Consider the following 25,940-nt stretch of genomic DNA (forward strand, 5'->3'; position numbering starts at 1 on the left):
GAGTTAGATCACAGGAGCCCAGCTGTTCACAGTCAAGGGGCGCTTCTTTTATTAGCCGTGAGTAGGCCGACCCGGTGGGGCAGTGAGAGGGAGAAAGGGTGGGTGGCAGGAGGAGGAGCAAGGGCGGGGGGGGGGGCACAGATTTCCCAGCTGTTAGTCCACAAGCTCTGCCCCCCTGTCAGAGATTAAGTAGATCAGCGGGAACACTAGCACGTACACAGCGGCGAGTCAAGACAGCTGACAGAAAATGGATTGAGATTGTCCTCCTCGAGGGTGATAGTAGCTGCGTAGCTCTTTAAGTTCTTTGTTGGCTGAGGACTGCACAGGGCTGCACACTGCACCACTGGAATGTACAGTGGGATAAGGGACAAGCGGGCAAGTCCTTAATACCCCTACAAATCCCCCACTCCTGCCTTGCGTCCCTTTTTATTTCCCCCTACCATCTCACAAACCCATCCCGCCTTACCGTCTATGGAGGACTGTTTTACTAGTGAGCCAGTTTTCTGGAGGGACACAAAGGACCTGAGTGTAAAATTATATTTCGAGCTATATAACTAGACCTCCATAGTGCCATTTTTACGATATTATTTTCATTAAGATTGCAGGGTTGGGTTTCAGTCTTTGTTGTGCCTCTCCTCTATATATTCTTCAATTATAACCACTGTGGAAACAAAACCACTCAAAAGAAGTGGCAGCGATGAGAGCAGCACAGAGTGCTCCCATTTTGTATGATTAAATTCACTGTGACAAGCAAGCATGCTGTGTTTTGGCAAAGCACGGTGCAGCGGGAACCCGGAAAACTTTCGCCCCACTTGAGATGTTTAAAAGACCTGACTCGAGATTTGAGAAGGGGTCTCCGGCAGGACTTTGCCTAAACTCCCTTTTGCACTTTAATTGCTCAAGATGTCTGGATTGTATTTGCATATTCATGAGAAATGGGTGTCACAGTGATTAAGTTAACTGGGAGACAGTTCTTCAGAGCGTGGATAAAAAAAGTCATATGAAATATGAAAGCCAAAAAGACATACTGTAACTTTTTTAACATATCTGCTTTAACCTTGTTCACCTGGTGAAGTTTAGTTAAGAACTTGCCTTCAGCAAGACGGACTGATATTTGATGAATCAGGTCAGAAGAGGGCCCAGTAGCTGCTAAGATGGTAAAAATGATAAACCTTAAAACATACAGGTTGTCAACGTCTCCTGTACGCATACAATAACTGACACAAAGATAAATCCAGAGCATGAGCAGTCAGGAAATATATTTTTGTGTTTAATAAACATGGAACCAGTTTGGACTTCATTACTAAGTGCTTGAGACCAACGTAGCTCAGTGGCCCCAGACAAGTAATTAGAGTTCAGACTGAGACCTGACTCAGTCATTATCCCAGCAAAAATACAACCTTTTCAGGTCACATCATTTTGTTTGCAGCAGTAAAACAAGTTTATTTCTGCATTGAGCCACCATTATAGAAGGCCCACTCCACTTGCCAGCATTTTATGGAGCACAGAGTGATTGGGGGCGACTCAGAGATTCCATAAAAAAGTGGTAACACAATTGGCTCAAAGCAAAGGTAACCGCGTGAGCGTAACACATTTTGTGTGGATTTTTTTGCTCGATTATAGAGTATTTATATATGCCAGTGTATGCGACGCATGTGTGGAATACTTTTCATCCCTCCTAATTTAACAAGCGTCTCCCGAGTGAAGCCCCAAACGACAGCACACAATTCTTTACAGGCCCCTTAAGAGCTAATCAGCCATCTTGCAATGAAACACTGGAGTTTATATTGGGCCTTCTCACACAATAGTCCCAGTGTATGCTTGTTGTTGGGCTGAAAGTTCTTGGCAAGAATGAAACTCATCTTGTTGCTGTCTTGGTGATAACCGAGTGCAGACAGGACGGGAAAAAGGCCATAATCTGACGACATAAATTAGGTCTAATGAATGTTTTGCAACTGCAGACTGGACGGTGGTCAGAAAATGAGAAAAATGCACCTAAGAAAATTGCCCTTGGAATGTGAAATCAGCTGTGAATGTTCAAATAATCTCCCCTGAATCAGCAAAAAATCTTGTAAATATTATGTCTATAACTGTCTGTCTCAGGGACACTGTTTGCAGTGCTCCATTAGATTGGATCTGTTTTCAGTTGGAATTGTAGGACAAAGACACTTAAATTAAACTGTTGTACTATTGTTGTATTGACCGTTGTGCCAATATGTTGATACATAATGACTCTACTTAACGACAGGTATTTATAGTATACACAACAGATTTTTTTCCATATACCAACCTATGAGCAGATGAAAGAGACAAAAAACAGAATAATGCCACTTAAGCTTTTGGTGACTCAATGGTGATTCATATTGAGCTATAGAATTTATAGTCCCTTTGGATCAAAACCTGTAAAGGGCTTCCTCTTGTTCTTCCCAAAAGGCATCACTTGATAGAGGATACGTGGGAGAATCTCACGCTCAAACGCTGACTTTCAGCATGAGACGCAGGCTGTACTTTCAAAGACTAAGCACTTCATCAAACACACTACCGAAGAGGAAGGAGAGGATGACCCCACTCACATATATACGCAACACTACTGGCACCACTGCCAATTTATCACACGTAATTTCCTCAGCTCTTGACCTTTGACCCCTCCCTAGGGCTGTGTTTGTATTGAGGGCAACCTGCCACTGTCTGAACTGTCTGTCTGAAGCCTCCCTAGAGGGACACAGCGGTGTGTGCAGGAGAAATATCCTGCTTAAGCCACTGACGGTAAATCCACCCTTGTGCCCAGCATGTGTTGCTGTCCCCGTGTGTACGTCTATCATTGTCTTCTCAGCCCTCTGGTGCTTTATGCATGCTGCTCATTAGCCAGACAATGGGTACCTTCCGATGAACCGCCGTTCAGGTCAATACGTCAGCAAACCCTTGGGATGAAAGAAGGGAGGGTGGCAGCAGAAAGTGGTGTGCTTTGAAAGAAAGAGGAGGCTGGAGCAAAAGGAAAGAGAGGCGAATGAGAGATCCTATGGATAGCTCAAAAACAAAAGAGATTTCAACCAATGAGGAGGGGTTTGCATGTTTTCCATAACAACAATCCCCGAATAAAGAATCAGCAAGCCCTCAGTTCAACCCAGCAACCTGCCTACAAGCAAGCCCAACGAGTCAGATTGTCCTGACCTCTTGTGCTTGTGAGACCCAGTAGAACAAGCACACTGCTGCATGCACGCACCAGCCGCACCGCCGCAGCACTAACTGAGGCACGAGCTCCATCCAGTGTGTGCCGGCTCCCCTCCCCTTACATCACTGCGTCTGGAGGCGGAAGGTGGGGAGGGGTACAAGATTAATGATGGTGCTAACCGCGTATTTATCATCCGGCTGGAGAGTAATGCGACACCTTTCTAATCTGAATATATTTCATTGGGCTGTTATGGCACTCAGCCCTGGGCCCCCATGTATGTGTGTGTGTGCGTCACGGGAAGTGTATTTGAAAGTTAATCATATCTGCTCAAGTTTGTGCATGAGAACGAGTGTGCTCGTAAAGGCATGCAAGTACTGCGATACCTACCAGCCGCCATAAACGCTCACACTATCTACCCCTGTGGTAATTAGATAAAGATGAAGTTCCTCTTTCCAGCACGTTGGGGCCACGCTCCCCGAGATCCTCTCCTCTGATTCCCAGCTGCCTTATCAGGTGAACACCTTTCTTCCGTCCTCCGCTCCATCTCTGCCTCTCATTCTCTTACTACTTCTTTTTGGCCCTCAGCAGAAATCAAGATGGATGTCTCCCCAACAGAGATGGGGAGATAGGGAATGTGCAAGGCCAAGATGGGGCCTGATAGGGCCCATATTGGGCAGCCGCCAGTTTGATTGGCTTTACTGTGGCCAAGTCTGCCAGAACTATTGAGGAACTCTGGAGTCGAAACTCCCCTGTCTAGATGGTCATTCTGGGCATGCACAAGACCACACACAAATGTACAATTATGCAATAATTTGGCTTTCTGACAATTTGTCATAGTTACTGTTACCAAACTAATCAATGGATGGTGGTAGAATCTCAAAACAAGACAGCAGATGAGTGTATACAATCTGTTCTGCACTCATTTTCTAAATCTATTCATGCGTTTGGTCTTACATATGGGGTCAAAGTGTGGTCATGTGCAATTGTACTCAGATAGCATAAACATACACTGTAGCACTGGTCATGGGGAAAAAGGGATTTGCAAAATGCAGTGATAGTATAGGACATTTGAACAAACACTGGCCCCATCACTAATTAAATGTCTAAGTCCATAGCTAATTACCATCATTCAGTAGGTACAGCTTTAGTCTTCAGACAGTCTTTGTACTTACAGGAATCTCCATCTTAAGCGTCCACAGTATCGAGCATACAGGCTTACATTCCAGTCAACATTCACAGCGGTGACACGGACGTCGAGATTTTATGCTGGAAGGGAGTACACACGCAGGCATGCTTTCTAGCACAAAGATGTTTTCTCTCGGAGATTATGCATCTTGCTTTCTTGTGCACCCGTTGCCAATATGCCATTTATACAAGTGAATGTATTTCAGACTCTGGAGCTTATTGCACGCTGCATTGTTCAAGTTCATTGTAAGGCAACAAAGAGAGAGAGGGAGTTAGACGATGATTTTTCAAGTGAGAGATTTAGATGAGGCTTACCACCAACTAACCAACCTACCCATACTTCCATTTAACCCATCACAACAGCAGTAGCTCCTTGAACACCTGATTGAAACTCAACAGGATTATTACAAGTCAAGGCTCAAGATATGTTAACAGCTGCTTGTGTTGTTACACTTGCTCTAATATCTTAACATCTTGGGACTACGTGGTGGTAAGTTTGTCTCGCCATTTCGCCATCTTCAGTTCAGGTACATCACCCTTTGCTAGAGATGTATAAGGTGGCTAGATACTCAGTTTACAATGTGATAACAAAAGATAGTATATTTTCCTGATGCCGTTACCAAATTAATTACACTGAAACAGTAACTTCTGTTGTCATTGGTGGCTCAGGGACAGACTTCTCACCTGTCATGTACGAGATCCAAGTCAATTTCCTCGCGAGTGCGGGAACCTTTTCAACCTCCATCATGTCAAAGAAGAGTAATAGGTATGGTGCTAGGACAGCACTGGCTGACTCATGATGTTTCAGTGTCATTTCAGCCCTGAGCATCCTTGGGCCAGTCTTCAGCACCACTCCCCACCATGGTGCTCATATGAATCCCCAGAGGGAGGGACAGTTTATCAGCAGCAGTTAGCAGCTGGTGTCTGCCCCAAAGACTCCCAACAGCCCCCAGCTAGCGTTGCCACTTCAGATGCTAGTCATTTCGCAAACAAGTCAATCATGAGCAAGCCAACTGCCAGTGACTTGCCAATGTCCCCAGTGATCCCACATTTAGAGATGAGGGGGCAACATAGAGTCACAGCCTGCTGGGTCATGGAAATCAGGTCAACATGGTCATCAGAAAACTATCTAATAATGTTCTAATAATTGCCACAGTTGAAATTGTTTGTAATGACAAAAAGATCAGGGGCCCTTGGTGTCATCCAGAGTCCGCCTCTGTTCATTAATTCAAGCCCCTTGGTCGGAATATCTCACAACTAAGTTCAGAATTATGATCACAAACATCTCGGCAGTGAAATATGTGAGTAAATGAGCCTGTTAGACCGCCATGTTGTGGAACTGCAAAGGAATGTGTGGTCACCCAAAACCGTTAAATGTTGGGAAGGGAATTGATTAGTATTCTCACTGCACTGAACTGGTCGTACTTTTGTCTCAATAGCTTTGAAGATCTTAAAGACTACAAAAATAAAAGCTCCTTTTGAAGTAAACGGCAGATTTACTTTTTCACCGCATCAGAAATTCAATTTAAGTGGATAACATCACAATGAATAGTTGCATTATCGCAGCTTCTGTAAGAAAGATAAAAAAGATACATATCCCTCTTGTATCTCATCTCTTGTCTGACAAAAGTGCTTTAGATGTGGCACTGGAGACCGAAGGGCTGACACACTGTGGCGTCAATAAAAAACTTCAGTTAACGACCGACAATGTTAGTGGCATTAACTCACTTGCTGTCATTTGTTGTTGGTCTGGAGGAAACTTAGCAGTAATGTGTGCACAAAAATGTCCCTTCTATTGGATTCAATTAGCTTCAAGGAGACAGGAAATGTTTGAGCTTTGTAGTGTTTTTCTTTCATCACGTGGCACAGCCTCGTCCTCTCAAACGTTCTCCTTTAGTTTGTAGCTTTATTTGTCTGGCAATGACAATGTTGCCCAAAAATAGCAGTTGGAACAACTGGAGCAGAATTTGCATCACATTAACACAAAGACTGTACATATCTCCCGAGCAAGTGTTCTTTGGCTAAAGCAAGGGGCGAATGTCTTAATCTATCGCCGGTTACAACAGTTTTTTATCAAGTAAAGCAGAATGGAATGAAATTAAAATGTGAAAAAGGCTCGACAGAATAAGAAACTCATTAATTTTGCATTTGGTCACCATTGGGAGAGCAGGAAAATGTCCACTCAGCTCACTCACATTATAGATACGGTTGACTTAATGATCATCAGTAAGTTATAGAATAAGAACAAAATAAGAATAACGGCTTTGTTTTGTTTCGATTCAATTCCGAAAATGTCAACGGAATCGGAACTAACAATTGCCTTTGAAACCACCAACCATATGTAAAGATGTAACTCAAAGATTCATAAAGGTTGGACCAATAAAAGAGCACAGCGATCTTCTGTGGAAAGTTCCGATGTTTACTTTGTCAATCAATTTCTAAAAGGTGAATTTCTATTGGATTCACTTCAACATTCATGTGCCAAACTGTCTAAGTGCTATGTCAACAAAAAGACAAGGTTACAATCTGCTGCACACACGGGCATACGCAAACCCACATAACTTGCACACGAGCATACTCGCATGCATGCAGAGGCAAATGCATCTATATCCCTGTAGTGCCTTCCTTGGCAAAAATCTCAGTGCCAGTCTCTTAATGAAATGCTCAATTAGGATCTTTAAATAGGTAATTATGCAGTGCCTAATCCCTTAGCTCCTGGGCCCTATCTCATTTAGATGACACTTGGGCAAGCAGAATGGGAGGAGCAGGCACAGGGGCCTTGGTTTCCTGTCATCAAAGCCCCTCAGTGGTGGAACAGGCGGCCCTGTTAATGATAAGGCACATCCAGGCAGTCAGTCAACAGCGACTCCCAGTGAGGGCCACTGACAGCCCGGGAGATGGCGATGTCAGGCTTGACAGTGTCTTAATCGTGTTTTTGAGTGTTCGGGGGTGGATTGTATTGGGTTGGGGGAGCTTGCATAAAGGTTTATACGAGGATGTTAGATGGAGAGCGAGAGCAACAAAAACTATTTGCGCGATGTGGGTTCATAGGCATTTTTTTGTGACAATTTCCAAGTTAATTTTACAAGTACATAGGGAGAGAAAATCTCTTCCAAATGTCAAACTGTGTATTTTGCTTGATGCCAGGCATCGACAAAAAAGGTTTTGATTTCCTGTACTGACATTTGTTTGAAGGTGGCATTTGATTTGAATTTCAATCTGCAAGCTGTGGCTGGAGAAAAGGACCCATTCATTCCTTTTCAGCAGCATAATAAAATGTCTTGTTCGAGTCCCACAATATACCATCACTGACCGGGGAACTGCTCTTGTTTGGTTGCTAACGTAGCAATGGCAAGCATTTGTCTTAGTGAAACGACAAAGAGGGAATTGTTGCTTTTGCCTTGGGGTGACCCATTGCTTTTCCTCGAATGAGTTGCACAAGCAGCCCCGCGCTGCCTTCCATGAGAACAATAGCTGAGCCCGGCTAAAACACCTTTCAAGGGCGTCCAAGAACTTTAAAAAGTTCAGCTTTTCAAACCTATTAATCAGCAGCAGCCACATCAAAGAGCTCAGTAAACTTTGGTAGGGATACTTCAACCACTGGAATATTGAAACAGCTTTCTAAAATGCTGTTCAATGCTGTCCACCCCGCATGTCCTTTGACAGTCTTATCAGGATAGAGATGGAAAAGCAGAAACAACACAATTTCACCTCTATCTGTCTATTCAGCAAAAACATCTCATATCTGTGATAATATTTTTTCGTCCCATTGCCCTCCCTATTGGCACTGATGTATTTTCACGCAAAAAGCTTTTGATAAGCTGCTGGTTGTAATGCCGGCTGTCTGTTCTTTCGGTTCTTGACTCAGGCTTTCTTATCAAATCTGAGTCACGGCAGAAACACCAGTGTGCAAAATACACTGAAACACAAGAAGAGCTGTCAGTGTCTTCATGAACACCAGTTTGACCGACTCTGTCGACACTCAGACTAGAGTGACACCGGATAACGTCCACGCATTATTTAAAGCCCGATGATGAAAAATATAGAATTCAAATTAACACAGCAACATTTTTGCCGATTAATTAAGCTTAGATTAGATATCTAAAGATCAGCTGCCTGTGAAACAAAGACTTATCAAAACATCCACCGCGTAACGTACCGAAACAGATAGCGTACAGTGTGCTCGGCTAGCTGAAGGGAAATTCACCCGCTGTTGCTTCCGTGCAGTACAGCAACTATAATGTGGCGTTACATTTTAGCTCAGGGTATATCAAGGCAAATTAGCATTTAGATAATGGGAGACACTTGGCATTTTAATTATTTTGCTGCCCTATGAGTGTAGCGTGTATGCCCCAAGCGCCTCCTTACATCATTCATGTACGCCTAAGTAGTGCATTTACATACCAAACGGCCTGGCTTGTGTACAAAAGCCACTAAAATGTCACCACCGCACAATGTACCTTGGTGTTCAATTGTTTCGAGAAGATAAGGATGCATATTGTTGTTGATTTATGCCATATGTATTTGGGGGCAACACAATGCCCAGTCCTGTGTTATTCAGTTATTTTCAATAGACGTCTGTTTTCTGCCATGTCGGCGAGTGGCAGTGGAATGCCGTTTTGTCCGTTCGAGGTCTCTGTACTTAACATAAAAACGACATGTGCTCAGGCTGGGAACAACCTCCCTCTCACCCTCGTTCCTTTCTCTCACTTGCTCTGCCTCGCGGAAGTGAGATTATTCATCTTCCCACAGACCGTTGCTGTGTTGGGGGTAGATGTCAAAGTGCCAAGAGCATGTGGTGCAAAGGGTATGCGTGCCTGCGCTCTGCTTGTACGCGTCTATTTAGTGCACATGAGTGCCTGAGTTTACGTGTGTGAGCGAGTGTGTGTTGGAGTTCGTTTGGATTTTTTTAGGGTGAGGAGAGCTTACATGCGCCGTGATTCTTATTCTCTCACTTTTTCACCTGCTGTCAGCTTTCCAGTTCCCTCCCTCCAGGAAACAACACCTTTAGACTGTCAGAGTGGCTTCACAACGATTATCTCCTCTTCAGCAGTGCCTGCTTTCCCTCCCTCTACTCTTCTTTCCTCTCCTCCATCTCTCTCACGCTGCCTCTGTTAGGCGTACAAGCACAGACGGAGCGTGAGAAAAGCTGGCGGTGAGGCACATTCCCTTGCTTCCCTCCCTCTGCCTCCACCTCTCCTGCTCTCCACCCTACGCCGCGCTCTCCTCGCGCCTCCTTCCTCCCTCCCTCTCTCTCTCCACCTCTCTCCCTCTCTGCCTCGTTGCTCCCCTTATCCATTATATTTCCACCCCTCTGCTCCGCCCTCCCCTCACTCCCCCCTTCTTTTTTTCTGGTTCATAATATGTAACATGATTTAGCCCTCCCCTGTTCATGCGGCATACATTTAATCCCAGCCATTCCAGGTTGGCTGCTACTGCTGCTGCTGCGTCTACCATTTTTTTCTCATCCCCCCCCCCCATCCTGCCACACTCGCTGCTCCCGGAACAATAGACTCCTCAAGATTCAGCCTGTTTGCATGATAACAAGTTTTTTTTCCCTGTGCTAAATGCTGATGCGCAAGGTCAAGCACGACCCGAGTGGCACATGCCGTACTATAGTCGGCGCCCACACTGTGACAAGCAAACACAGCACAAGAGAAGGCCACCCCAACAAGCAGGCCATCATTTGAATAGTTTACACAGCTCACACGCAGGCCCAATGGCTGATTGTACTCTGTGCTTGTTTTATCTGCTGCACATTGAAAAGGCATTAGTGGTTCAATAGGTAGCATGTTTTCCTGTGTCATCAAGGTCAAAGGACGCAATCCAAGCATGCAGGCGAAGATGAAATACTGTGCTTTGCTCCCCCCCCCCCCCCCCCTTCAGTGTCCTTAAAGCTAACCCAATGGCTATGTACCCGTGTGTGTTTGTTTGTGACTGCCTGTGTGTGCACTGTGTGTTGGTATTCTTTCAGGGAGCAGCACAACAGGGCACTGGGATAATCAGTCACTAGACTGCAGGTCAGGGTCTTGCACTGTTGGGACCATCCATCTGAACCCAACAGCTGCTGGGAAAGGTGGTGAGAGGAAAGGGACGAGGGAGAAAGATGGGTGAGAGGGAGAGAGAGAGAGAGAGAGAGAGAGAGAACAAGTGGCGAGGTAGATCAGGTAGAGAGAAAAGTCAAGGAGAGGCTTTTGAAAAGGAGTGGGAGGAGGAGGAGGAGTATTTGTGAGCTGATGCTACGTGGTGATTTTGTTTCACTAGAGTGTATGCTCAAGGTCAGTTTGGGTGGTCTGAATTCTCATGAGGACACAAAATGCTCTTTGCACCCAAACAAGGTAACGGTTTTCAAATTGCGACATCCTGTCCTTGAACTATGTTTCAAATACAAGCTTGTTTTTACAGCAGTTTGTATTTTATGAAGATGTGTAGCCTCTATTTTCAATGGAAAGTATTCGCATAAAATGGGAAACTGTCAGATTAACGGCGCAACAATATAATTTGATTAATAACAGTGCTCACGAGCTAGGTGAATAAATGCTATTTTACTGTATTTTTGGTGCGAGATTTTAAAGTCCAAGTCATTTTGCCGACCAAAAAAAAGGGGGGAGGGGGGGGGCTTTGAGTTATTTTGCAGCGGACACACAACTGAGATGGGATTGTGATAGCTGCGTTATCCTACAGCCGCAGCAGGTGCTTTTAAGCCAATTATTAGACAGGCAAATGTCATCAGATGCAATTAGCTCCCTGCTGTGTGTTTCATGTTGGGCGATTCATTCATAAGAAAACAAGATAGAACCAGAGACATTGGCAACATTTGCTTGCGGAACTGTAAACCCTGACTTTCTCAAAACACAAAGTCAGGCGGTACCACCCAAAGGGTAGTTTATGACCGTGGGAGGCTGGGGGGAGGGGGTGGGGGGGGGGGAAATAAATAAGTATAGCAAATAAACTCCTCTGATGTGTGCTTGTCAGGGTCTTTCATGTGGAGGCTGCACTTGAGGGCATAGCTTAGCTTAGCTTGAGGGATGTTATTACACATGCCGGCTGATCGGGAGCGATGTGTGAGAAACGGCCTTGTCACTCGGCCTTAAATCACACCATCCTGGGCAGAAGAAAGTAGCGGCAGATGAAAAAAAAATGAGTAAAAACACAGGGGAAAAAAAAAAGCGGTTGAGAAAAAAAAGAACTACAGCTAAGGAATGGACTCTGTGCAGATTGACAGACTTTATATCATGGCGTTAAAGAAAGATCGAGTGGAAAAAAAGATAAAAGATGGCTGCAGCTACCATGTGAAACACATTGTGACTCAACCTGAACTTAACCTCTCTTGATGAGGATTGGCAAAGGCGGTGGGTGGGTGTCGATGTACGAGGGAGCCTTTGATGAGCTTATTTTATAAATCTGGTCATATGGTGTTTTAAAAATACCCTCGGGGCCCTGTGAGTGGGTGCCTGTCACAGGAAGCCATGTTTTACTGTTACCAAATCTGTAGAACGAGGAAAGGTGCTGGTGCACAGCAACCTGTGCCCTTTGACGTGCCCTTTGACACTAAGGCCTTAATTTAAGCAATACTGCATTCTTACGTAGTTTAATCTTATCCCCACCCCTGCCTACTCCCTGTCATTGACACCTATTGCCTTGACAAGAAGGGAGATGTGTGTGAAACCATTTTATTTTACATCATTTTCACATTTAATTCATTAAAATTTGAATAATGTCATTCCTAAACTAGAGTAAAGCACTGGGAACATCCGGCGGCCTGTTTAAATGAACAATAAAAGAAGAATACTATCAAAATGACGTCTTGAGTTGCAATAATGTTTCAATAATAATTTAGGACTACAAGGAAATGACTTGGCTCTGATGCAATACTACAACAGCATATTGGCAATGAAGTATTTTTGACAACACACACGCACACAGGGAGGTGTAGACAAGTAAAAGGCTCAATACATTTCATTCAAATTGAACATGTTAAACAACCCTTTATTAACAAACCAGTTCAATTAAATAGTATGTCAGCAGCAAAAGGATGGTGGTGGAATCTGTCTCGGGTGCGGTGCCGACTCTTCTCCACCTCGCTGCTACTTAACTCAAACTTTAGCCCGACTTCCTGAAGCAGGGCCGGTCAGCATCGGGCCAAAGTCAAAAAAAGAGATCCCAGAGATAATCCCAGTACTTACACACAGTAGGGTACTCTGTGTGCTCACTACCATAGTCCTGTGTATCATTGCAGTTACAACGTGTGCGTGTGGGGGGTAATTACTGCTTTCTTTAACTCTGCTAGTCCTGAGGGAAATTGAAAGTCCTGCCTCATAAAAAGACACTAATTCTTATTTGCTGTGCCTGGCTGGCCATGATACTGGGCAACTTTTTCTAACCCAGTGGATCACATCCTGTGTAGTTTTGCCGTGCTTTGTCCTTGCATGTGTTGGGCTAATTACAGAGGGATTGGCCTTAATAGATTCGGTGACATTTCTGTGGCTGCTTTGGTCTGTTAGGATAACACACTGTGGATCCGCAACTTCCTTGAAGTTCAATTCAGCTTGTGCATGAGCCTGAAATTAAAAACACCCCGTTTTAAAATCCCCTGGAGCTGGCCAAAGTTAAATTAGTCAACTCGCATGAAGGATGGGCATACTGTGGTACAACTGCTCTGCTCAAACCCATGTTGAATTTGTTGAAAATGGCACCATTGGTAGCATTCTCGTGTCAGCACTTGTTTCCCATTGGTTTGTACTCGGTTTGCCAAAATATTACAGCATGTGCGAGAACACGGAAAGACAGAAAGCTGATGTTGTGAACCTGCTACTTTGGGGAGCTCATTACTAATCTGCCTGCATTCTTTGCTATAACAAGTTCATTGCAGTATGGCTGGAATATAAGATAAATATGACTGAATCTTTTTTTTTTTTTTTTCTTTCTTCCCCCTCAATAATATTGCTCGTCTAAATAGAGCAGAATACCAAACACATACGCTGAAATGAGAATAGAGAGCATAAACATCCCACCCTCCTTCTCTTTCACATTTCTGATAAGGATCATGGGGAAGGAGAAAGAGTAGACAGCTCAACAGCCCCTTTCTTTTTCTTGCCACCCCCCCCCCCCCCCCTTTCTAATTAACATTGTGCATGTTGTCAGGCTTTGTTTAATAATGCATGATTGCTATCAGCAGCAAAATCCTTTGAATGAAGCACCAGTGAATGGGAACACAATAACACCACCAGGGGCTCAGGAAGAAAGACAAGATTGTTTTTTCTTTCTATTGTAATAAACATTCAATGGAAAGCATCAATGCCACCGAATGTATGAAAGTGAAGGTGCAGAGCGCAACGCAAAATGGCCATGTTGAGGATAAAATGGGCAAAGGTGGCGCCACCTTTTGAGGGAGTCCTTGTCTTCAGACGAATGAGAAAGGAAAGGATCAGCTGTACTCGTGTACATGTAATCAAAGATGCATTAGCACAAGCTTTCACACAAACAAAAAGCTCCAGCTCAATCCGATGCCAGATGCATTCGGCAAACTGCTGCTGCTCTGCCAGGTCTGGCAGGTGGCTGGTCTACCCTTAGCACATTAGGAAGGAACCTGTAGTGCAATTTCCTTGGAAAAAATGTACACCGCAAGTCAACACCAAATATAATTGCTTTGATTTTTGGTGTAAATCAAGGTTTTCATGGGGTGTTTGAGCTGTGCGTACATTAGCTTCTCCTTGTATTTACTCACATGGCAAAGCCTCTTGGTTGTCTCACTGGTGGTTACACAACATACAGATGGTTTTGTTTGCCTCCATCAGAGTGTGCGTGTGTGTGTGCGTAAATGGGTGTGCGCGCATGCCGGCCGTGATTAGAGAAAGGGAGTGCTGCTGAGCACTGTTTCTTGTGTGCTGCCTAATGTCACGCCATTATGAAAATGTACACATTAATTAACTCAAAGGCTATCACTTAGATTTGGAGGGGCCGATGCGTGAAACAACAACTGGGGCAGACAGACAGCCGTACCTGCGCTACGTATGATCACACTGCAGCTTCATCCCCTCACGCCCTGCTCAGGTCTTTCAGTCCGGTTGAGTCTAATCAAATTCAAAGTCGCTACAAACGCCACTCGTGTGAAAAGTCTAGTGTGCTCAAACGTATGTATATGTATACGCATTTGTGTTTGTAAGCGCGTGTGTGTGTTGGCGGTGGTGTGAGCGGGGGATGAGATTGCTTCAAATTGATTCCCTTCGCCACACGTCCCCCGCTCTTGCGCTTGCTGCTAGCCCTGCGGCGCTCGGAGACAGGTAGTCATGTCTATCTCCCCCCAACACAAATCGAGTGTGACAGGTGCGCTATCTTCCCGTCTTTTCTGCCATTTACAGCCCACAGAAATGAAAGAGGGAGAGCTAGTGGCGGGAAAGAGGATGATTGGTAACAGGGAAATGAGGTACTTTGTCATCATTGCGCCTGGTGATTGGGCTGAGGTGGGGCTTGTTTTCCTTTTCTTTTTTTTTTGTCTTTTAGTGGGTGGCGGTCAAATCTGCAGATAAACAGTCCAATAAAAATATTGTTTCGAGCAAAAAGCATTTATATGCACAGTTGCAGACTCCCAAGACTTCAAAAGATCTGGCGTGTTCTGTGTTTGATCTCATGGGACATAAAGTGTCTGAAATGTCATGGTACACGGACCACGTACAGGTCCACCAACACCAGTCGCCACAGCTGAAACAACAACATTCTGCAGAGCAATGCAGGCGGACCAGCTAATATGCTAACCGGCAGTACAGTATGTCATCAAAGCTCACACACTTGGATTAGCAGGGAGGCGTATTACGAGGCGAAGACTACCGCAGAGCATCCATCACTGAGGATCAAGCTCTGGCTTAAGCAAATGGATGACAGGGATAGAGCCGGTCTGCAGCTAATACTAGCTCACTGTATCACATTGATTTCCACAGCCGATGTAGTGGGCCCTTCAATAAAGAGCTGAGACATGAATGGCAACACTTAGCCACTCTGTCTTCTAGATTGTGTTTGTTTGAGCTGCGCTGGATAAAAAGAGAAAGTCTGTGTTTGTGTGTGCTAAAGCTAAGCTACTCCATCACTTTGTATCGGCCTTTAGAGCTATTAAGCCTACTACTATGGATTACATGTGGTGTTAGAAGCATGACTAGGAGCTTCAGATGAACTGGTTTATTGAATGTGTGTATCATAATGTACTGTAACTAAGCATCTTGTATTGTACTTTAGAGAAAAGTACCCAAGAAAGTCCAAGCAGTCTCGCAGTGATCAACTCTACGAAACTACGTAATTTAAGAACTATGAAATAGCTCTCAGCATTCATGAATATATCCGGTATTTTCAGACAAGCGACAGAGGTGCTTTTTATGTGAAACAGATATCAACACTGATCTTAGGACTTAAAATGTACTCTTATTATACGCCATATTTAATTGGTGCTCGCGACCAAAGCTGTGAAGACAAAATCTTATTAGCCTACAGTTTCATATGTGTGGTTTCTCCTCCTCTCTATCGCTCTCCCTCTCACGCACACGTGCACACGCATTGTGTGAAGTGACTATTCCATTTAGAGAACTGTCAGAACATACCCCGTGAGCACATCAGCCTCTTCCTATCCTCTGTCAGCTCCAGCCGAGGCTGTGTGGGGGTATGTCAGAAATGTGCAGGGATAGATAAAACCCGTTGAGCCAAACAGCTTTGTTTCATTCAGTCCCTCTCTCTCTTCTTCCCTCCTTTTTTCCCCTCCCTCTCCCTCTCCCCATCCCTCCTTGCCTTGCATAGGCTGTGAATACCCTGCATCTGAGAAATCAGACCAGACTGACTCACAGGGCTCTGTGAGCCAGCGCCACCGAGGCTGCCAAAGCATGCTGGTGCCAAGCTGTCCCACCATGCACAGAGCCAGACCCACGCTGCTGCTGCCGCTGCTGCTTGTCCTGGGTCTGTTTCTCCACCTCGCCGACGCTCAAAGTAAGTGGACCGTTGGCTTTCACGTGGGCCTCAAGTGTTGTGTCCTGCTGGGTTGGGGGGCGGGGGTGGGATTGGTCCCTTTTTTTGTTTATTTTCATTGAACATCATCAGACACATCAATACTTCATGTCACACCCATGCAACTTAAATACGTAATGAATGCATGAAACACACACGCTGATCTGTACTATGATGAGACTTTCGTACACCGGGGAGATATTGCCACTGCCAGAATGAGATTGCTTTTTCAGTGCTTGTGCACATACATTTGGGTACTTTGCTGACTACCAACCCACAAACTGTGAAATAAGACAGCCCGGTTAGTTTAGATGTGTGTGCTGTCAAGGTCACAAACCATGTGATTCAATAAGCCATTTAGATCTGTCACTGGGGGTGTCACAACACCAGGAATTCAGTAGCCGATACCAATACCAGTGAAATCCCATGATTCTCGATATCCAATTCAATAACACGGTAACAAAATCAAAACAATAAATCCCATGTACTTTAACATATACTTCTTACGTACCGTTTGCATGTAAACACGATCCCCTGGAAACCCAAAATAAAAGTATGATCCGACTCTAGCACGGGTATTGGCAAGTAGTAATGTTAGCATCACATTGAGCTTATACCTCCCTGACACACACACACACCTAGAAACAATGATCCATCTCTTCATCTCATCAGAGAACCAAAATGTGCTCAAGTGCCTATTTTCCCACTACATTTTTCCTTCGCAAAAACCATCATGTGAACCAGAAATGCTAAGGCCTCAGCCAAAAATCTCATCATGAGAAGTCATTGGAATTGAGTTACTTGACATCAGACACCTGCCCATTGATGTGTGACAACAGTTTTCAAACCTCATTGAGCTCTGGTCCTGCACCCCAGCTCCCCCCCCCCCTTCTCCCGCACACTCTTTTTTTACACTAAGATCCATGAATCATTAGCTTCTGGAGTCACAGAGGGATGAATAAAAGTTTTATTGCTCCCTTTGCAGCGACTGAAATCCCCTCAGTTCAGCTGAATGTCTCTGACTGAAGGGATCATTCACCCAAGGTCATATACAAAAGAGCCACGCAAAGTGAAATTGATGGGAGAGATTCACAACGTTGTGCTTGAGAAATGTTCCCTGCAATCTGCTCCAATGTGTTGTATTTTTCTTCTCTGCCTCCCGCCACATATGTCTCACAGCGGGGAAGAGGCAAGCGGAGAAACGTAGTCGCCGTTTATCCCCCGTTTTTATGTGCAGCTCCAGGATTTATTGACACAATTTAATTACGGGACCTTCCCAAAACGGCATTAACAGTCGATAAACGTTACCATTGAGGGGGCTCTTTAGTAGTTATCTTTTCAGAAACTCCCATCTTCCACAACCTAGTGTGAATTTACATAACAGCATTCGATGGGGGAAAAACACCACTGCCAAAACCTTCCCTCAGACAACTGCCTCGGCAGAACTTCCACTCTTGCGTGTCCAGACATTCCACAGTCACATTTGAGCACACATGCAACAGAGACCTGCACAAGTGTAGTCAGCAGCCCCCAAATCATGACGCCTCTGTGCTCACCCCCCCCCCCCCCCCCCTCAAATCTCCTTCCTTATAGCTGTCTGGCTGTAAGCAGCTGCTGCTACCTCATACCCTACTTAGACAGCTGTGCTGGGTCATCATTTCAAAGCCAAAACAAACGTATCATGAGGTAGCCACAGTGGCTGTCTGTTAATGACTGAGGGGGTGTATGGAAGGTCACCGGGTGGGGGGGGTCCTCTCTGCAACCAAGGTAAGAGAGCAAGAGTGTGTTCAGGCAGTACATATTGGCCCTGGGATTTATTTTTGCTTCTTTCTGTTCCTGCACTGCCTGATCTCCCACATGCACGTGTTTGTTCCTCCCCTTCCCAACTCTCTTCTATTGTTTTTCCTCCTAATCGCTCTCTTGCCAATTTTCTCCTCATTTCTTATTATTTATTTATTTTCCCTTTCTAATGTGTTTCCGCCTGCGTCTTTGTCTCCCCCCCCCCACCCCCCCACCTTCTCCCCTCGCTGTTTGGAAGCAGCGACTGAGCAGCTCCTTAATTTCCTCTATGCAGCCCAGACACACTCTGGGGCTCTCTCTCCAATCTGTGGTGTGTGCTAAGGACAAAGAGACCACCACTCGGTTTCGTCTGCTCCAGACGGACCCAGAGAACCAAAAGTCAGGCTGCATTTAAAGGGAAAGCTGCCCTCTGTTGGTGCTCTGGATTCATTTGGGTTTGAGCTAGCCTCCGGCTGTAGACATGGTGGAGGATATGAGACGAGCGAGAGCAGAAAATGGCTGAGTCGGCCTGCTCAACAGATGGCACGATCCTCGGAGCCAGTCCTACTCACCACCCCACACAGTTGGACACTGCAGCCCCCTGTCAAGAAAAACGCCAATCAAGCCCAGAACAAACACACATTGCTGTTAATGGAAGCTCTAGCAAAGATTGTCTTTGTGCAAATGTTTCCAGTGTAGACCAGGATACAGCTGGGAAGAACATGATGGATCCGGAAAATGATCTATAGCGATAGCGGGTTGTTTGTTTCCCCACTGCCATTTTTCTTTTTGTCTTTGGCCTTCTCTCTCCCTCTCGTTTTCTCCTTCACCATGTCCCCCCTCGCTCTTCAAATGTGCACCAATTAATTTGTGTGGCAAATTGGGCTTGGCAATAGCTTGAATGAAGGGCATAATTGTCCCTGGTGAGCCAAGGGGACAGATCGCGAGAGACGGAGAGCAGGGAGGCAACAAACAATTCCTCTGTGTCTTTTGCTCAACAGTAATGAAAAAAGGGAAGCGTCTGAGGATGAGAAGAGAGCCGAGAGCGTTTAACATCTCCACCTGGGCGGGGATGATGCAGGCTATAACTTTGATGTGGGCAACCGTACTAAATAACTTGGCTGTTAAATAACTGGAGAGAGTGTTTCATGAGTCGGACGGTGAAATGAGTAAGGAAATAGCTGAGTGTTAAATGTTAGTGTCTGGAAAGTTTTCCCCAGGTATCATTTTGTGATGGCGCCACAGAATGCAATACATCGACCAAGACGGCTTGAGACTGCTTTACCGTTTTTTATTTTCTCTCAATGAACAAATTCATATCAAAAATACAGTTTTATGAATATATTTATTGATACGATACATCTGCAGCGAAAATTGGCTTGCAGACACCCATGCACTTACCGCCCCGTGCTGTGCTGGACCATGTCAAACCCTGGGCCTAATGGTGTTTTAATTGATTGCTAGTGGATGGCATGGTGAGCTTCAGCAAGCCAGCATGCTTCTCTTTAACACGTCAAATGAGTATCGACAGGCCCCTCCAGCCTCTGTAAACATTAAGACGTTAACACCCAGAGCACTGCACACACACACACACTCAGGGCACTGCACACACACACACACACACACACACACACACACACACACGCGCAGGCATCAAATGTATGCGAGAATCCTTTTGAGCCAGCAATCAAAGGTGAACCACATGGGAGGAAAAGCTGCAAATTGTCTATTGAATGCGGCACTTCTTTTGAGCCACTGCAGTGTGGGAAAAGCAGGATAGGGCAGGATTGGGGGCAAACTTAGTCACATTTGAACACGGCGACGGTCACGTTTAAATGTGTGTTAAATAATCAGAGGAGAGAAGTCGATCTCTCCCGTTACACGGGAATTGGACTCTCGTGCTGTGTTTTTGTGACAGGAGTCGGTTCTCCATATGTTCACTATAAAGGAACAAGTTACACATTTATGATCGAAGAGCGTCTCCCGCTCTATGAGGAGTAATTTGTTGAACAGTACGGCAGTAACAATCCAACAGCATCTGCCCGTGTTGAAGTCAGTTCTCGTATTTTGTGGGTGGAATGCAGATTATCACAACGATGTCTTGTAGTGGTGTTTGTGTATCTGTATATCAGGGAGATGCATGTCGGGATGGACAAGAATAACTCAGCATGCATGCGCGCACGCACACACACACTTGAACAGGCACACATTAATAGAAAGGGAGTAGTTCCAATTATATGCATGTGCACACAAACACATGCACACACCCCTCAATCGGATCACCTTGTAGCAAGTCCGAAAGCTAATGATACTCTATTCCCCAGATGACATCAGGCTGTAATATGTATGCTTTATGCATGCCTGGCCTAATATGAATTATTGTAAAATAGTGTTGTATTTGCATATGAGCTTCCGGGCTGTACTGAAATTAGCATTTTTACAACAGCTCAAATTAAATCCCTCTGCTTAATTTGCCTGCATGCTAATTTGATTTAAATTGAGTCTATTCCATTCCCTTTTCCTCTCGTACCCACACAGCACTAACATGCAAACCACACACACACACACACACACACACCAATTCAAGCACATACACACACATGCATGCACAGTATGTACTCTTAAGAGCTGCAGCCTACATTTACCCCCCCCTCCCCCCACACACACTCTCTGGCACACATTGAATTAGACACGCAAATAAACACACACATCTTACATGTTTGTGTATGCACATAAAATGAGATTAAAGCAAGAGCAGAACTGAACTCGTGGCGGTTTTGATCCAACTTGAAATCACTGTAATTCCTCCCCCTCACCCCCGCCGTCTACCACCTCGTTCATCATTCTGCCGGACACCGCTCAAGTGGAAATCTCATTGTTGGCTCCACTCGTTCATTTCAGAACCGGCTTAGTACAGTACGTCTTGAAAAACAGCATGGATATCTACAAGAAGAGAGGGTGCGCATCATGTTCGCACTTCAAAATGAAAGTCGTGAAAACACCTTCACTTAAGATTGCCAGCACTTAATTGCCGTCTAGTTGTTTGGATGCAGACCTTGTGACAAGACTGGGAATCTGAGATAAAACAATGTTATCAGTTCCCTGCAAGATGGGTCTTGCTCGCAGGTTGAACTAAATTAGTAAGAAGTCATTATCGTTTCCTGTGGCTGAAAATGCCTGTACCAAGTCCTTGTCAACAATGTGCTGTGCAATTATGTTTAAAGGTTGTATCTGGCCCGTTATTAACGCCATGAAAGCCGGAATTTTTGCTGGCAACTACACCCAAGTGTATTATTTAAGCCAATCAGCCTCATCTATGGATTGCAGTCAATTTTCACCACACTCATGACCCGCCCACTCTTCAGAAAAGCACATAATCACATACATACGGAGATGTTGTACAGGCCCAGATGCAGGTAATTAAAGCCCCCCCTACAGTCACACTATATCTAAGTGCACTTATGCCTGCGAGACACATTGACTTGAAAATGGTGGGGCAATTTAACCCTGCTGTACCATTCATGTCTCAGAGTGGGAATATTGACAGAACAAAAGCACCATAATCCAAATTGTAAATCAATTGGAGTGGCAATCAACAAACTCCCCCCAAACCCCCCCTCTCTAAATCCATATATTTGAATACCTTGACATGAAATGACTGGGTTAATCATACTGTCGAATAGTATGCATTTCAGTCAGCCTAGCACCTCTTTATCTTACCTTTGAGCTTTTAAGGTACCAAGAAAAACAATGGAGGACCACGCTAATACAGTGTACAAGACTAGGCATCTATACTTACACAGTCTTTTCCTCTAACAGGCACACTCTCACACAAAGGGTACCTTGTAGCATGCCTTTGAAGCCGGGATCAGCCGGTGAGCCGAGCACAATGCCAGCTGTTTTGCATCTGCTCGGCTTACACTTGGCATGATCCAGGCCTTGCTGGCATATGTACTAAATCTGATCACCCTTCATACGCTACGCCAGTGAACTGTATAACAATGCAGGTGTTTCGTGACATTGCCCCAGTGACAGTGCAATTAATAGATGGATGCTGTAGCTGCAGTAATGGGATTACTGGACCAGTCAAGTCTGAAATACATCAGCGTTGCCTGCACAGATGATGTTTTACCGCAGTGTGCAGTCTGAACAGCGAAGAGCTGCTCAGAGTACATATCATCTGCACGTCCAGTATTCTAAGACAGGGAATTCATACAATATAGACTGGATTGTTCATGATAACGCAACGTTCATGTTCAAACCTTTTAAATACAAAATACAACTTAGAATGGTGCAGTGTATATGGATAACGTCCATTATGATTAAGATCAATATATTCTGTAAGTGGTGGGGATTGTCCGACGGCCTTATTTGCATCAGTGCATTAATAGTTGCCAATTTATCTACCAACTCTGGGTGGAGTCGTTAAGCACTTTCTGCATAGGTATCCCAGAATACATGCAGGTTTGGCTAAAGCATGACCTCACCTGCGTGACTGCGTATTTATTTGATTTGTAAAGCTGACCAATGATTACAAAAGTGGTTTTAAAGTGTATATATTCAGCATGTGACATTCACTAAGATAGGAATCAAAGAACCAGTCTGTATTTTGCACACCATAAGCAAAACACGTCAACTTTAAACTGTGGGGAGCCAAGAGCTTAATGAGCATGCATGATGCCAGTAGTTATTTGTCATCCAATAATAAATTATTCTCTTCAAAATACTGTGAAAGAGCCATCTGGATATTGCTGAATTCTTCTCTCTTAAGGGGGCAAAATCTTACCAACCTGAATGTGTGGGTTTGGAGGGAGGGAATGTATTTTTTTTTTGTGCACCTTTATAGTACATAAAAGTTCAGTTGTAAAAGGTTTTTTGAATTTTGTGCCCTCAGAATTCATGCATAATGTGCGTGCATGTGTGCGTGGCTGTGCATGTGAGCTTGTGTGGGTAACACCTGGCCCTAGGCTGGAGCTTTGGTCTCACTCCAGGGGCCCTACGAGTGCGACACATTGCACCGATCTCAGCGTAGCACATTTGTGTGCCTGTGGGGGTTTGTTGAGATTCGGCGGTGGGGTTAATGGTCTAAACCATTCATCTCCATGGAGCGCCTCGAGGCGATCTCTCAGTTGCAGCCAGAAAGCTTACATTCCCACCTTCTTACCTACAGCACTCTCCAATGCTTGACGCCGATTGGGAATCTTTATGCCCTAAGCTCCTCTTGTCACAGTTGATTTACATTCAGCGGAGTGATGGAGTGAGTGCTCAAAGTCCGTCTTCAAAGAGTCGGTCTTTCTCACCTGATACTCTCACACAAACTGCATCTGTCACTATTTTTTTCTGTAACTCCGCCCTGCCATTTGTTTGCTTGCTCACTCATTAGCAGTCACTCTCTTGCACACTTATTCACACACTCCCCGACTTGCTCCCTCTTTGGCTTCGCTTCACCACCGAGTGAGTCATGCCATTCGTGGAGCTGAGATTTATTGTGACACACAGCTTCAGTGTGGTTTATTAGTTATGGCAAATGAGAGTGAAAGCCTCCATTGAGGGGCGAAAATGCTCTCACGCCACAGCCAGACCCATAGGCTTTTCCAGTTGAAACTGAGCCAAGCTCTTGTTTCTAATGGCACGGCGCTCTAAGTGCCCATCCCATCACGCCGCAGAACACGGAATATGCATTCTCACACACACACACACGATTACCAAAGGGTCCCTGGACATTTATGAGGCGTTTATACAGCATCCATCATAACATCCATGAACAGTCTGTTTCCTCTCAGCTTTAAAACTCCCTTGGTGCAGTCTTTTATGCCATTCATCATTCTCTCATCAACTAATTAATTACCACAATCCCCTCCGTCACTTGAGTCATGATGAAGGATATATCTAGTTAAGTGTAGATAATTAATGTAAAACAGAGAGGGACAATGGAGTGGTCATTTGCTTCGAAAGAAAGGACCTCATCGGGTTTTCCTCCTCCCCGAAGAATCTTTAGGACAAACACATATGCTGACATATTTCATCCCAAACTTTTAGCCCTCTCAAGCTCGATCTCACTCGATGAATCCACTCATCTACCCACTTTTAGCTCTCCCTCAGTCTGATAGTTGGTACCAGAGAGCAGGTATCGGGGGACGTGGGGGAAGAGGGGAGAAGGCTGTTGAGCAGACCCGATGATGTCAGGATTTATGCCAACATGGATTTATTGAAGTACACCTTTCAAATAAGATTCCCCCCACTCTCGTACTCGTGCCCCTCGGAGTGAGGAGAAAAAACAAATAATGATCAGACAGTCTCGAGGAGATTCCCCTTCACTTGCTGAGTCTCCTTCCCGCCACTGCCTGGGTAAGACCGAGATTTCACACCGCATGAGCTGCTGCCTCTCATTACATGGCACAATTTAATTGCCTGTGCTTTCCCCCCGTTGTGATTATTCAAGGAGAGATGTCCGTGGAAAGGATAAACTGTAGTTTCACCATTAAGTCCCACAGGGACAACCTTATTCGTGTCTTTGGCACAATCGGGAACCCCCAGGAGACATTAGTCAGTTAGCAGGTAGCAAAGTCCTTCTGAAAGGCCTGGTTAAACATGACTAGAAGAGATGCATGTTGCTTTCTAACCTCAATCGTAAGCAACGTATTTGCCTTGAAATACCCCAAAAATAACATGATGAAAATAAATTAAGATTATTATGATCTATGAGTTTGTTTTACAAGTTAATGCAATTCTGCACATGCAGTAGTGTGCATGCATATGCAAGTACACCCCATTTTGTTGTTCACACTCCCACACATACAGTATGTGATATGCATATGCTGGCGGCTACGCACAGTTGTACACATATTCATAGTCTGCGCAGTATGCATGTATAAAAATAGTCCCTGTGTTCTCACACATACTGGACACCTAATGGAACCAAGAGGTGGACAATATGGCTTATCTGTAATAATATGCTTTCATTCTCCATTACTGCCAAAGAGCACCACTGATCAGATGGTCTGCAAAAATCCACTTTGACCTCTGCTAAAAATAACCAACATCTGTGATGTCTGCCGCAGCAATGTGCTGTATGCACAGTATACAAACAGCATCTTTCTTTCCAGAGAAGGCAGTCTTAGTAAGACACCTTCAAAATAAAATAAATGAAATACAAATAAAATGTACGTAAGGGGAAGGGGTCAGAGTGGAGAACTGCCACAGACATGGAATCTAAAAATGCCATGGGACGCAGAGACAAGGAGCAGATAGAGAAGAAGGAGCTGAGATGGAGATTAACTGAAAGAATGGATGGATTGACTTTCAAAGGCATTCTAACCAGATGAGGCGATAGAAATGAGGGAAAGACAAAGATAATATGAGTTACAGCGACTTCTTTTATGTCTCTTCACTGCCGAGTCACAACTCTTCTTCTTTTTGCAAAGCTGAAAGATAATTTCCAAAAGGTAATCCTGGAGCCTACGACTGTAATCCTACAGATATGATAAGGTTCCTGACATCTAATGAAATCCTCCCAACCGTTCTTTTAAGGATCAGAAACTCGATAATGAAAGTCAACGGTATACAGATTAAAGATATTGTATTTGGGATAGAATATCACCATTCTGATCTTACTTCAAGTGTCTTGTGACACACAATGAAAGAAGTCAACTTTTGTCTCCAAAGTATTCATTAAGTTTAACTTCAACCAACTTCTATCAAAGCTGGGAGTCAACACTGAGAGGCGACATGAATAAATTGAGTTTTTATCGGTGCGCACAAAGGGAAGCAGTCTGGCTTGTGGTGTTATTATGATAGCAAATGCAAACCCAAGCATTGT

At 44.6% G+C, this 25,940-nt stretch overlaps 1 protein-coding gene across 15 annotated transcripts in view; it reads left to right on the forward strand.

Moving 5' to 3' along the window:
• Positions 1-25,940, forward strand: part of LOC142971806 (receptor-type tyrosine-protein phosphatase delta) — a 343,430-nt gene that overhangs the window by 239,122 nt on the left and 78,368 nt on the right. For all 15 annotated transcript variants that reach the window (XM_076112487.1, XM_076112472.1, XM_076112479.1 and 12 more), the window contains one exon: positions 16,139-16,324. In XM_076112487.1, coding sequence (XP_075968602.1) covers positions 16,222-16,324 — 103 coding nt within the window. In that variant the 5' untranslated portion in view covers positions 16,139-16,221. The remainder of the gene's footprint in view (positions 1-16,138; positions 16,325-25,940) is intronic.

Source organism: Anarhichas minor, unplaced genomic scaffold (assembly GCF_050575085.1).
Source record: "Anarhichas minor isolate MPS153535 unplaced genomic scaffold, ASM5057508v1 ptg000049l, whole genome shotgun sequence".
NCBI classification, from domain to species: domain Eukaryota; kingdom Metazoa; phylum Chordata; class Actinopteri; order Perciformes; family Anarhichadidae; genus Anarhichas; species Anarhichas minor.